The sequence below is a fragment of the Loxodonta africana genome, chromosome 21 (genome assembly GCF_030014295.1).
Source record: "Loxodonta africana isolate mLoxAfr1 chromosome 21, mLoxAfr1.hap2, whole genome shotgun sequence".
Taxonomy (NCBI): Eukaryota; Metazoa; Chordata; class Mammalia; order Proboscidea; family Elephantidae; genus Loxodonta; species Loxodonta africana.
Genome location: NC_087362.1, coordinates 59,368,401 through 59,381,703, shown reverse-complemented (window position 1 = coordinate 59,381,703; position 13,303 = coordinate 59,368,401). Strand labels below are relative to the sequence as shown.

General features: G+C 51.5%; 1 protein-coding gene across 4 annotated transcripts in view; it reads left to right on the top strand.

Annotated features, from left to right (window-relative positions):
• Positions 1–13,303, top strand: part of ADGRG5 (adhesion G protein-coupled receptor G5) — a 29,331-nt gene that overhangs the window by 1,530 nt on the left and 14,498 nt on the right. For 2 of the 4 annotated variants that reach the window (XM_064273983.1, XM_064273984.1), the window contains exons 1-10: positions 1,319–1,434; positions 4,053–4,154; positions 4,367–4,463; positions 5,083–5,260; positions 5,862–5,978; positions 6,789–6,905; positions 7,595–7,747; positions 8,473–8,594; positions 8,855–9,123; positions 11,916–12,021. In XM_064273983.1, the coding sequence (XP_064130053.1) occupies positions 4,091–4,154; positions 4,367–4,463; positions 5,083–5,260; positions 5,862–5,978; positions 6,789–6,905; positions 7,595–7,747; positions 8,473–8,594; positions 8,855–9,123; positions 11,916–12,021 (1,223 nt within the window). In that variant the 5' untranslated portion in view covers positions 1,319–1,434; positions 4,053–4,090. Of the gene's footprint in view, positions 1–92; positions 269–1,252; positions 1,435–4,052; positions 4,155–4,366; positions 4,464–5,082; positions 5,261–5,861; positions 5,979–6,788; positions 6,906–7,594; positions 7,748–8,472; positions 8,595–8,854; positions 9,124–11,915; positions 12,022–13,303 lie in introns of those variants that run through there. The other 2 variants (XM_064273986.1, XM_064273987.1) reach the window with 1 other exon arrangement.

Below are 13,303 nucleotides of genomic sequence, written 5' to 3'. Positions count from 1 at the left end.
TCAAACTCACAGCTTCCAAAGGCTCTGTTCTGAGCCCCACATGTCTCCTCATCTCTCTGTTGGCCTAAAATGAGTGTTACTTGTCCATACAGGAACTCAGCTACCCAACCAGCTTTGGAAGGTTGCAGCGTGGAGTGGCACTGGACTTGGAGTCTGAACTTTTTGAGTCCCAGTTGCCCACTGGCCTGCTGGAGAACATCAAGCAAACTCCTTCTCTTGCATGACATTCAGTTTCCCCGTGGTTACTTGGACATATCTTGAAAGTCAGGTAAGGGAGTCCCGTTTCCTGGAAGGCCCCAAATAACGACTTGCAGGCTGGGGAATGTGGTGGCTGAGGGTGTGGGGTAAGAGCACATGGTGGCCTCTCTGAGGGTTGGGGAGAGGGGTGCTGGAGGTCGCAAGCAGAAGTGAAGATGGATGTTTGGTCCTAGGAAAGGGGTGGAAACCACAGCTTCTATTTGGGGCACCTAGAGAAGGTGTCACTTCTTCTTTGACCTTGATTTCCCCAGCTGGGTGGTAGGGTCAGTCTCCTCTTCCCTCTGTGCCTTCCCGGGACCAGTGTGACCAGAGGGTCTGGGGACTCAGTGTCAGGGCCCAGACCCTGGAGGTCAAATCTATACCCCTGTCTGGGCCTCAGTTTCCCTGTCCATATATTGAGAGGGTAGACAAGATGGCCTGAGGTCCTTTCTGCAATAACTGGTCCTCCTTATTGAGCCTCAGTTTTCTCACCTGAGGCGTTTCATTCTGTGGCTTCCTTTCCCTCCTCAAACCTCTTTGAGGTTCCTAGAGGGTAAGTGAGTCACCTAAGGTAACACAGCTAAAAAAATTACCGAATAGTCAGAGAAATAAAAACTGAGCTTTCTGTGACTCCCAAGTTGCTATTCTCTTGAGGGGGAAAATATATATTATTGTTGTTAGGACAATGGGTGACTATGGGTCGGGGGGCGGGGGGAGGAGATTCCAGTACAAAAAAATGAAACCATAAAAGTACTAGAAGAAAAACAGGAGAGTTCCTTCATCACATTGGAGTGGGGAAGGCCTTTCTAGCTATGACTCAATACCCAGAAGCCAAATGAGAAAATACTGATAATTACATACAATTTTTATTATATAAAAAAAAGTACTGATAATTACATGAAATTGAATAGCGGAGTTGGTTATCAGACTCACAGCTTCCAAAGGCTCTGTTCTGAGCCCCACATGTCTCCTCATCTCTCTATTGGCCTAAAATTAGTCTTACTTGTCCACACAGGAACTCAGCTACACAACCATCTTTGGGAGTTTGCGGCGTGGAGTGGGGAGAGCACTGGACTTGGAGTCTGAACCTTTTGAGTCCCAGTTGCCCACTGGCCTGCTGGAGAACACCAAGCAAACTCCTTCTCTTGGGTGGCATTCAGTTTCCTTCCAGTCACTTGGACCTATCTGGGAAGTCAGGTAAGGGAGTCCTGTTTCCTGAAGGGCTCCAAATAACGACTTGCAGGCTGGGGAATGTGATGGCTGAGGGTGTGGGGTAAGAGTGCATGGTGGCCTCTGTGAGGGACAGGGAGAGGGACACTGGAGGTGGCAAGCAGAAGTGAAGATGGATGTTTGGTCCTGGGAAAGGGGTGGAAACACAGCTTTTATTTGAAAATTAGCCAAATAAATAAATAAATAACTCTCTTCCTCCCCTCTTCCCTTTCCATTTTCCCTTCTTCATCTTCTCAATGTTTTCTGGTTTGATTTTCTAAAGCCAAGTGTATAGAGGTATAATTTCATACAATAAAATTCACCCTTTTAAAGAGTAGTTTGATGAGTTTTGACAAATATATAGTCATGTATACATAGATATAAAAATCAAATATAAAAATATAAAAATTTTCAAAAAAAAATCTACATGGCAGAAAAGACCATATGCAATGTTAAAAGGCAAATGACAAACTAGGAAAAATATTTGCAACTCATGTAACAGATAAAGAGCTAATTTCCCTATTATGTAAAGAGTTTCCAGAAATTGATAAGAAAAAGCCTAGCCCAGTATTAAAATGGGCAAATGATGAGCTGGTACAGGTAGGAGGAGCTACAGGTATGGCTGCACTGGAAGGAAAACAAATGGCTACAAAGAGAAAAAAAAAACAAAGAGGGAACAGGTTAAATACATCATGGCTTGTCCCCACAGTGTTAACCTATGCGATCAGAAAAGAGAAAGAAGATGTTCTCTAGGTACTGTCACAGAAAGCTCTCCAGGATGTGTTTTCAAGTGAAAAAAGTAAAGTATGCTTTTTTGTACAAAATGGGAAATTATACACCCCCCCCCATATATATATTTCTTTGTAACGGTATACCCCAGGGTTTTGTTTTTTTTTTTTTAATCTATTACCACTTGATGGATATTTGCATAGTTTTTAGTTTTTGGCTATTGTGAATAAAGCTGCTATGAACATTTGCATACTGGTGTTTGTGTGGGCATCGTGTTTTCACCTTTCTAGGGTAAATACCTAGAAGTTGGACTGCTGGTGTTTTGTTTATGTGTATGTTTATGTTTAACTTTAAAAGACACCGCCAACTGTTTTCAAAGTGGCTGCCCCATTTGCACCCTTTCCAGCAATGTATGAGGGCTTCAGCTGCTCTGTATCCTCAGCAACACTTGGTATTGTCAGTCATTCTAATTTTAACCATTCTTGGTATGTTGTCATATCTTATTGTGATTCTTATTGCCTTTCCCTGATGACTAGTGATACTGAGCATCTTTTCATGTGTTTATTTGTGATCTGTGTATCTTCTTGAGTGCAGTGACTATTCAAATCATTTCCCATTTTTTGTTGGACTATTTGTCTATTAAATTCTAAGACTTCTTTATATAGTCTAAATACAAGTCCTTTATCAGATACAGTTAAACTTGCTAAAGTTGGAACCTGTGGAAGGTGGAAGCTTCCAGAAAAGGAAAACTCAAATATTTTCCGCAAGACTGCATCCTGTCAAAGGCAGAAAACTTGTGAAAACCAGAAAACAGGCAGTCTGTCAAGTTCTGTCTCTCACAGGTTTCACTATGTATATTGCAATTATTTCCTCCCAGTCTGTGGCTTGTCTTCTCATGCTCTTAGCAGTGACTTTCGAAGAGAAGTTTTTAATTTTGATGAAGCCCAATTTATCAAGTTTTTCTTTTATAGATCGTGTTTTTGATGATGTTTCTAAGAAATCTTTGCCTCACCCAAGGTCAGGAAGATTGTCCCCTTTGTTTGCTTTTGGAAGTTTTATAGTTTTAGGGTTTGATAGTTAGATCTATGATTTATTTTTTAATTTTTTTTCTATGATTTATTTTGATTTAGATTTTGTATATGCTTCAAGGTTCCAAGTTTTCTTTTTTTTTTTTGCGTAAGGCTATTGAATTGTCCCATCTGCTGTTGTCTCCCTTCCCATTGCTCTTTGTGGCTTTGTGCCTATTTTATTCATTCACTGTCATTTCGGTGATGCTTCCGTGGGTAGACATGAATTTACTATATTTAAACAGGAGCTTATCAGTTCATTTCAAAACCTAGGTGAGGTCAGAGAGGGACAGATCCTTGCGCAAGCGAGTTAATGACAGGGCTGGATAGGGTTACACGCTGTTTCCTCCCAAGTAGCTTCCTCCTGGGTGTGGCCAGGACCTGGGGAAGGCCCTGGAAAGACCATGTTTGGCGGGTGGGAAGATGTATCAGGCAGAGCTGCTAATGGCAGGCATTGCTTGGTGGCCAAAGACTCTGGAGTCACAGAGACATGAGCCTCAGTTTCCTCATCTGTGGAATGTAGGTAGAGTGAGGATCAAATAAGATGCTGCAAGTCCTACCCTCTGACATGCCAGATGCCTGGAAATTAGAGGTCGATCTCTTTTTAAAAAATATTGTGTTGAAAATATACATAACAAAACGCACATCTCCAGCATTTCTACATGTATAATTGAGTGACATTGATTACATTCTTCAAGTTTTGCAGCCATTCTTGCGATCCTTTTCCAGATCATTCCACGACCAATAACATCAACTCAATGTAGAGGCCGCTGTTTTACCTTAATGATGATGGTATGCACTTTTTCTCAGGCGGGAGCCAGTTCTTGGCGGACATCTGAGTACAGGGGATGGATCACTGTGCAGCCCTTCTCCTTTACCTCTGCCTTGTGACTTTCCAGAGCGGGACAGCAGGTAAGGGGCCTCCCTTAACTGAGGGGCCGTCCTAGCCCAGCCCCATGGCTGTGATGTGAAAGGTGGAAGCTTCAAATCAAAGAAGATGGAAAGGGGGCTACGTAGACCTCCTGAGGGGCAGCAGCAGCGGTGAACTAGGAGTCAATAGGTCATGGGGCTGGGGCGTCTGAGGACGGAGGCTGAGGTAGAGGTTTGACTTTTGCTCCCAACAGAGGCTTCATGGAAACTCCGGAGCTTGTTGGAGGAAATGGAGATGGTGGCCAACCCCAAAGGACTCAACTCCAAGGGACGGAGCGTACCTCCTGCTCGGTGAGTTGGGTGTCCCTCCCTGCTCACTTAGAGTCAGCCCTGCCTCCCACCCCAGCCTGCACCTTGAATCGGTGGCCCAGTATGCGTCCAGTGTAGACAATTAACCCCTTCATTTATTCAACACGCATTTATTGAATAGCTACTGTGTGCCTGGCGCTAGGGTCTGGCAATGCAGGATGGATGTACTCCTGCCCTCATCAGCTTATCTTCTGGGGGGAGGGGACGTGCAGAAGGCACGTCTCTGTGCCTTTTCCTGGGAAGGGCCTCCAAGACTCTGGCTGGGTTCTCCAGAGTCTGTGACTCAAAGGCTGAGCAACTCCAATGCCTGACCAGAGCGAAGAACTTCAGCTGGGGAAGCACTTCACTCGTTGGGGGGGAGGGGTGGGGAGAGCAGTCAGGGAAGGCTTCACTGAGCAGGTGAGGACAAACTGGGACCTGACAGACTTCACTGGGAGAAGGGGATGGGTGGGGTGGGGAGGTCAGGATCGGCCAGGTGAAGGGAACTGTGTGCGCAAAGGTCAGGAGTGACAGGGGTTTAGTGTGCCCCCTCCTCCCCAAGGCTGTCTAGAGCCCTCTGTCGCCTCCATTCCCCATTCTGGACTCTGCTTTCTCTGACCAGCCTCCCTGCCCCTGAATATATCCACAACCTGGAGTATAACCTGCTGAACAGCACCTTTGAGGGCCACAACCTGACCGAGCAGACGTCTCAGGCCACTATCCAGGCTCTGGCCTTCAAGCTGGGCTGCGACTTCTCTGGCCTCTTGCTGAGCGGTGCCACTATGGAGAAGGTCCCTCAGGTCAGACGAGGCTGAGGATGTGGGATGGCCAGCTGCCTCCAGCCCCAGAAATCCTCCAGGGGGTTAAAATCTGGACTTTGCCCAGGCTCTTCCCTTACCCCTGGAGTCCAGGCTCTGCCCAGACTAGCTGTGAGTGGTCTCCTCTGTAAAATGGGGCTGCGATTCCCTGCGTGAACAAAGGGAAAGGAGGGGCTTTGTGGCCCCTCAAGGGCAGTTTCGGGTAGAGAGCAGGGCCCTGGGGGAGGCAGCAGTGGGCAGGCCAAGGAGTCCTGGCCCCTCTGAGGACCTGTGAGGACCCGTGTGTGGTACCTAATCCATGCGGGACGCTGGGATGTGGAGACATTGGGGTGGGGGGGGCGCTGTTGGTTGGGGTAAATGACCCAAATTCAAGACCCAAGAAGTGTGGAGGGCAAGCCTGGGACTGTAGGTGGTTCAGCAGAAGATGCAGCCTGGCAGGAGACAGTTCTGCAGGCGGAGGTTCCGGGGAGGGAAGTGTCCAGGGCAAGGCTGAGAAGGGTCCATGGGGAGTGGGGGCTGAGAAGGTGGGATCACATCAGGAGACCTTGAAGGCCAGGCTTAGCCTGTGCATGGCGCTCCCTAGGCTTGGGCCTCCCATGCAATGCAGTTCCCAGCTGAGCTGACCCGAGAGGCCTGCCAGATCCATCGCAAGGAGCTGCGTCTCATCTGTGTCTACTTCTACACCTCCTTCTTCTTCCAGGTCAGCACCCATGGTGGGGCCTGTGGGCAGTGCAGGCATCCATGCCACCGCCTGACCTCTGGGTAGGGAGCCAGCCCCAAGAGAGTCAGGGGCTAGAGATTACTCCCTGGGCAGCCTGGGCCAGCCACTGGTTGGGTGGCATGATTGTCCGTCCCGCTGCCATCGAGTTGATTCTGACTCACAGCTACCCTGTGTGGCAGGGTAGAACTGCCCCATAGTTTCCAAGGAGCAGCAGGTGGATTCGAACTGCCAACTTTTTGGTTAGCATGATTACAATCTGCAAATAAGGCCTAAAGAACTTTCTATGTGCCTGTCCCTGGGTGTGTGTGTGGGGGGAGGGGGAGGAGGGCAGACAAGAAGGTGACAAGGTCCTTGCCCTTAGAGAGCTGTTTATCTCAATATTTAGAGTAGGACCTTAGAGACTTAATTTTAGCTCATAGAAAAGCAAAGTGGTAGACCAGTTTGGGTGGGGTTGGTGGTGTTCCCAACATGCAGTCCAGGAGGGCTTCTGGAGAAGATGTCTCTTCACCCTGGCTTTGAAAGTGAGTGAGGGTGGTGGTGAGGTGGAGGGTATAAGGCTGGAATACATTAAACAACTGGGAGGTAGAGCAGGGGTCCTGAGAGGGGAGCTTTCCAGGTGGCAGAAACAGCGTGTGCAAAGGCCTGGAGGCTGGCCCACGCTGTACAAATGAGAGGCATGCTTTGTGTTCTCATCCCAGAAGGAGGCACTGGGGAAGGGCGGCTCTCAGACCTCATCCAGGGTTTCCGTGTGTCCCCTTCAGTCAGCCCTTCTTTCCACTGCCCTTCCAGGATGACACCAACTCATCTCTGCTTAATAACTGTGTCCTGGGGGCCCAGCTGGGCCACGACCACGTGGACAACCTCAGAGAGCCGATCAACATCAGCTTCTGGCACCACCAAAGCCTGGTACCATCCGGGGTGCCGCCATTCTCAGCCCACTTCTGCCCTTCTGAATATTGGTTTGACCAAGCTCAAATCCATGGAGCCATCTTGAAAACACACTTACAATCAATGAAAGGTTTTGAAGATTTTAAAATCCATCACACTTTGAATATTCCTGCCTAAGTTTTTTTTTTTTTTTAAGAAATAATCCCTGCCCACACTGAGAGAGAGAAGCTTTTGCTTACTGCATTAGTCAGGATTCTTCCAGTTGCAAGTAATAGAAAACCAACTCAAGGCAGCTTAAGCCTAGAAGATAATTTATTGACTCAACTACCTAAAGTGTCCAGGGGTTGTCTAACTTCAGGCACGGCTGGATCCAGGGACTGATACAATGTCATCATGGCTCATCTCTTTCCATCTCTCAGCAATGCTTTCCTGCTTTGGCTTTCCACTTTCTGGCAAGATGGCTACTGGAGCATGGGGCTTCCTCCCCCCTTCCCAGCAGGCTCTTCCCTACCAAACCAGAGTCCCAAAATGGAGTCCTAAATGTCCAGCTGAGTCTCGTGTCCATCCCTGATCTAGTCCCCATGGCCAGGGGAATGGAATGTATGAATTGGGCAGGCCTTGGGCACCTTTGGCCCCCACAAGTCCTGGACCCTGATCCACAGTCCATCCCCTGTACCTTTTTGAGTGACCTCTTCTTCTCCCTTCAGGAAGGTCAGACTCTGACCTGTGTCTTCTGGAAGAAGGGAGCCGGTAAGCACCACTGGGGGGCCTGGAGCTCCGAGGGCTGCCGCACAGAACAGCCTTCACCTGCCCAGGTGCTCTGCCGCTGCAATCACCTCAGCTACTTTGCAGTTCTCATGGTATGTATGTGTTCAGCTTGAATGGTGGGGGGTGGGTGTCAGAGCTGCAGAGGACCCCACAACCAGGGCAGAGGAACAAGGCAAAGGCTGCTGCAAGAGTTAGAAAATCAAGCTCAAATGGCTTAAGCAAAAAAAGAAAACTTATGGGCTCATGTTCCTGAAAAGGCTGGGTTAAGCTTCAGGCATGGCTTGATCCAGGGGTTTCAAATAATATTGCCAGGACAGTACTCTGTCTTTGTCTCTCAGCTGTGCTTGCTGTGCTGGCTTCACCGTCAGGCAGGATCTTCCCATGGGATGATAATATGGCTGCTGGCACTTCCAGGCTCATGTCCTACTAGCTTTCAGGCTGGTGGAATGAGAGCTCCCCTTTCCCAATTCGGCCAGATTGAGCCCACCAGCCTAGCACATGTCATGTATCCATCCCTGAACCCATCACTGTGGGCAGGAGGAAGGAGGGCCAGGCCTAGTGCACCTGCCTGCACACAGTAGGAAAAGTGATGGGGCCACCCTCATGCATAGAGTGGGGAAAGGGAGCTCCCCCAGAAAATGGAGGATCTCATAGAGGAAGCAGAGATGGGGGCTGGGTGGGCAAAAGCCACCATGTCTGCCCTGGCCTTGTTATGGGGAAGGAGGGCTTAGAGCTGAGGTCTTGGGAGGTCCTTCTGATTGAGCCTGGGGAGGAGTTTCCATGCTTTTGGCCTCCAGCCCCCCTTTGTCTCCTGTAGCAACTCTCCCCAGCCCCGATCCCTGCAGAGTTGCTGCCACCTCTCACGTACATCTCCCTCGTGGGCTGCAGCATCTCCATAGTGGCCTCGCTGCTCACCATCCTGCTGCACTTCCAGTCCAGGTATTCCTCTGCCACGGCGCTGGCCTGTCCAACCACTGCTGCTCAGTGCTTCCCCTTCTTTCCTACTTGGTCCCCAGAGTGCGTTGGGCTTCTCCGGAGGGCAGAGGCCAGGAGGCAGGAGACCTACCTTGCTGCGTGGCCGGTGTTGGGTCCCTGCCCCCTCTTGGCCTCAGTTTCCCTGCTATTGTGTGTCTATGAGCCCAGGGGGTGGCCCTACTGGGTGATGTCCCCAGGCCATGGAGGGCCATGCTCACACACAGGAAGCAGGGTGACTTCGTGACATGCATCCATATGAACCTGCACGTCTCTGTGCTGCTTCTGAATGTCACCTTCCTGCTGAGCCCCATGCTGGCCATGTCCCCCGTGCCTGAGTCAGCATGCATGGTGCTGGCTGCCATCCTACACTATGCGCTGCTATGCTCCCTCACCTGGATGGCCATCGAAGGCTTCAACCTCTACCTTCTCCTGGTGCGTGTCTACAACGTCTACATCCACCGATATGTGCTCAAGCTCTGCGTACTGGGCTGGGGTAAGCATGCGTCCCACTTATGTCCTGAGGTCTCCATCTGTGTAGGGTACCAACCCCCTCCTGCCCTCTTCCTCTCATCATCATAGTAACTACTACTATGAACCAGCAGTCCTCACCTCCATTAGCACTCCACCACTGCTTCCCACATTACTCTTCTCATCATCACCACCACTGTCACCAGCATTACCACTATCATCACCACTGTCTTCACCTGTAACAGCACCATCACCACTGCCATCACCTCCACCACCTCCACCTCCAACAGCACCATCACCACTGCCATCGCCTCCACCTCCAACAGCACCATCACCACTGCCATCACCTCCACGTCCAACAGCACCACCACCACTGCCATCACCTCCACGTCCAACAGCACCACCACCACTGCCATCACCTCCACGTCCAACAGCACCACCACCACTGCCATCACCTCCACGTCCAACAGCACCACCACCACTGCCATCACCTCCACGTCCAACAGCACCACCACCACTGCCATCACCTCCACCTCCAACAGCACCATCACCCCTGGCATCACCTCCACCTCCAACAGCACCATCACCCCTGCCATTGCCTCCACCTCCAACAGCACCATCACCCCTGCCATCATCTCCACCTCCAACAGCACCATCACCACTGCCATCACCTCCACCTCCAACAGCACCATCACCACTGCCATCACCTCCACCTCCAACAGCACCATCACCACTGCCATCACCTCCACCTCCAACAGCACCATCACCACTGCCATCACCTCCACCTCCAACAGCACCATCACCACTGCCATCATCTCCACCTCCAACAGCACCATCACCACTGCCATCACCTCCACCTCCAACAGCACCATCACCACTGCCATCACCTCCACCTCCAACAGCACCATCACCACTGCCATCACCTCCACCTCCAACAGCACCATCACCACTGCCATCACCTCCACCTCCAACAGCACCATCACCACTGCCATCACCTCCACGTCCAACAGCACCATGACCACTGCCATCATCTCCACCTCCAACAGCACCATCACCACTGCCATCATCTCCACCTCCAACAGCACCATCACCACTGCCATCATCTCCACGTCCAACAGCACCATCACCACTGCCATCATCTCCACCTCCAACAGCACCATCACCACTGCCATCACCTCCACGTCCAACAGCACCATCACCACTGCCATCACCTCCACGTCCAACAGCACCATCACCACTGCCATCACCTCCACCTCCAACAGCACCATCACCACTGCCATCATCTCCACCTCCAACAGCACCATCACCACTGCCATCACCTCCACGTCCAACAGCACCATCACCACTGCCATCACCTCCACGTCCAACAGCACCATCACCACTGCCATCATCTCCACCTCCAACAGCACCATCACCACTGCCATCATCTCCACCTCCAACAGCACCATCACCACTGCCATCATCTCCACCTCCAACAGCACCATCACCCCTGCCATCACCTCCACGTCCAACAGCACCATCACCACTGCCATCACCTCCACGTCCAACAGCACCATCACCCCTGCCATCATCTCCACCTCCAACAGCACCATCACCACTGCCATCACCTCCACCTCCAACAGCACCATCACCACTGCCATCACCTCCACCTCCAACAGCACCATCACCACTGCCATCATCTCCACGTCCAACAGCACCATCACCACTGCCATCACCTCCACGTCCAACAGCACCATCACCACTGCCATCACCTCCACGTCCAACAGCACCATCACCCCTGCCATCATCTCCACCTCCAACAGCACCATCACCACTGCCATCACCTCCACGTCCAACAGCACCATCACCACTGCCATCACCTCCACCTCCAACAGCACCATCACCACTGCCATCACCTCCACCTCCAACAGCACCATCACCACTGCCATCACCTCCACGTCCAACAGCACCATCACCACTGCCATCACCTCCACGTCCAACAGCACCATCACCACTGCCATCATCTCCACGTCCAACAGCACCATCACCACTGCCATCATCTCCACCTCCAACAGCACCATCACCACTGCCATCACCTCCACGTCCAACAGCACCATCACCACTGCCATATCCTCCACCTCCAACAGCACCATCACCACTGCCATCACCTCCACCTCCAACAGCACCATCACCACTGCCATCACCTCCACCACCTCCACCTCCAACAGAACCATCACCACTGCCATCACCACTACGACTTCTACCTTCAATGCCACCATCACCACTACCATCACCTCTACCACCTCTACTTCCAACAGCATTATCACCATTACCATCACCTCCACCACTTCCAAGAGCACCATCACCACTACCATCACCTCCACCAACAACAGCACCACTGCTACTACCATCACCTCCTCCACCTCCAATACCAGCAGCACCACCACTGTCACCTCTGCTACCACTTTCACTGCATCCCCACCGCCACCTCCATCATCATTCCCATGCTTGTCTTAGTCTTTACCCCCATCCGTATTACTACAATCACTGGCACCGCCATCACCATCCTAGTCCCTTTCTTTATTATCTCTGTTCCTCACCAGTTCCCAAACTTTCTCTCCCATTAGCTTCCTGCCACCACCTCCCCAAACTGCCATTCTCCGTAGAGCCATCACAAGATGGCCAGGCTAATTGCTCTGAAGCTGAGCCATATGACAGGGGCTGTGGCTCAGAACAGTCTCCACCCCCTTTACCCAGTGGAATTCCATCTTAGCAGCCCCAAGAGACCCAGGGTCAACCCCTTTTCAGGGTCTCCTGAGCCTCTGTCCCACCCCTCAGGGGTCCCTGCCGTCCTGGTGCTGCTCCTCCTCGCTGTCAAAAGCTCAGTGTACGGATCACTCTCCATCAGTCAGGAAAATGGCACGGCCTCCCAGAACATATCCATGTGAGTGTCTCAGGCTACCGCAGGCTCCTTGGCTCTGGTTGAGGGCCACTTGGACCTGGGGCTCCATACGGGTATCCTGTAGGTAGGGCATTGGCTGTGGGGTGAAGAGGGAGCTACGGCTTCGATGGGGGAGTTTTCTCAGAGGTTTTGACACCTCCCTTTTGCTGGATCGTTTCTACTCTGGGCAACCCTAGGAAGCTGTGGAACAGGGTCCAAGGCCTGCTCATGTGCCTCGAAGGCCAGGGCAGGTGTAGTCAGGCCTACTACCTCCCAGCACCACACAGCTGCCATGACCCTACCTCACCCTCTGGCTCTCATGCCCCTTGGTCTAGCTCAGCTTGCACCCAGCTCTACTGTCCTTCCTTCCGACCCAGGCTCGGGCTTCTCCAGACCTGTGGTTGGCACATGACACTGCCCAGTTCCAATACCCACCACCTTCTGCACCCCTTGCCAATCTCATTGCCACCCCCAGGTCAAGTGTCCACACCTGCTCCTTACCTGGTCCAGCGAGGGAGGCAGCTGGGTCCTGGGCTCTGTCACCTCAGCAGGCCTTGGGTGGGGTTGATTCTCTGAGAAGGGAATGTGAATGGGGCAGGCCCCTCAAACCCTCCTAGTCAGAGAAGAGAGTGTGGTGGGGAGGGATGGGGGAACTAAATACCCCAGGGACTGGCTCAGCATGTGTGGAAGGAGGGGCACGGGGAGAAGCAGCAGAGGCTTCTAGGGGGGTCTGGTGTGGGGGACAGATCCCACTGCTTTCTGGGACTCATGGCGACCCCATGTGTGCAGAATAGAAATGTGACCCATAGGGTTTTCAAGGCTGTGACCTTTGGGAAGCAGATCACCAGGCCTGTCTTCCCAGGTACCTCTGGGTGGGTTCAAACCACCAACCTTTTGGCTAGTAGTCAAGTGCTTAACTGTTTGTACCACCTAGGGCATTAAAAACATTTTTTTTTTTAATTGTGAAAAAGTTCTAACAGCTGAACATAGACTAGCAAAATAAACCCCATCGAACCATCATCAACTGTTGCCCCCTCACCCTCTTTGCTTCTTTGGCTGAGGAGAGCTCAAGATTGCTGAGGGCGACCCTGTGAAGGCACCTGTGTGTTGGCCTGTTGAATCCTCACAATAAGGGGTAGGTCCTTTTGCCTGCCCTATTTTACAGTTAGGGAAACTGAGGCACAGACAACTTGAGAACCCTGCCCAAGGCGACCAAGCCAGTTAATGGTGGAGCTGGGACATGACTCCAGGCTGGCTGGCTCCAGAGTCCACCTCCAGTCACTGG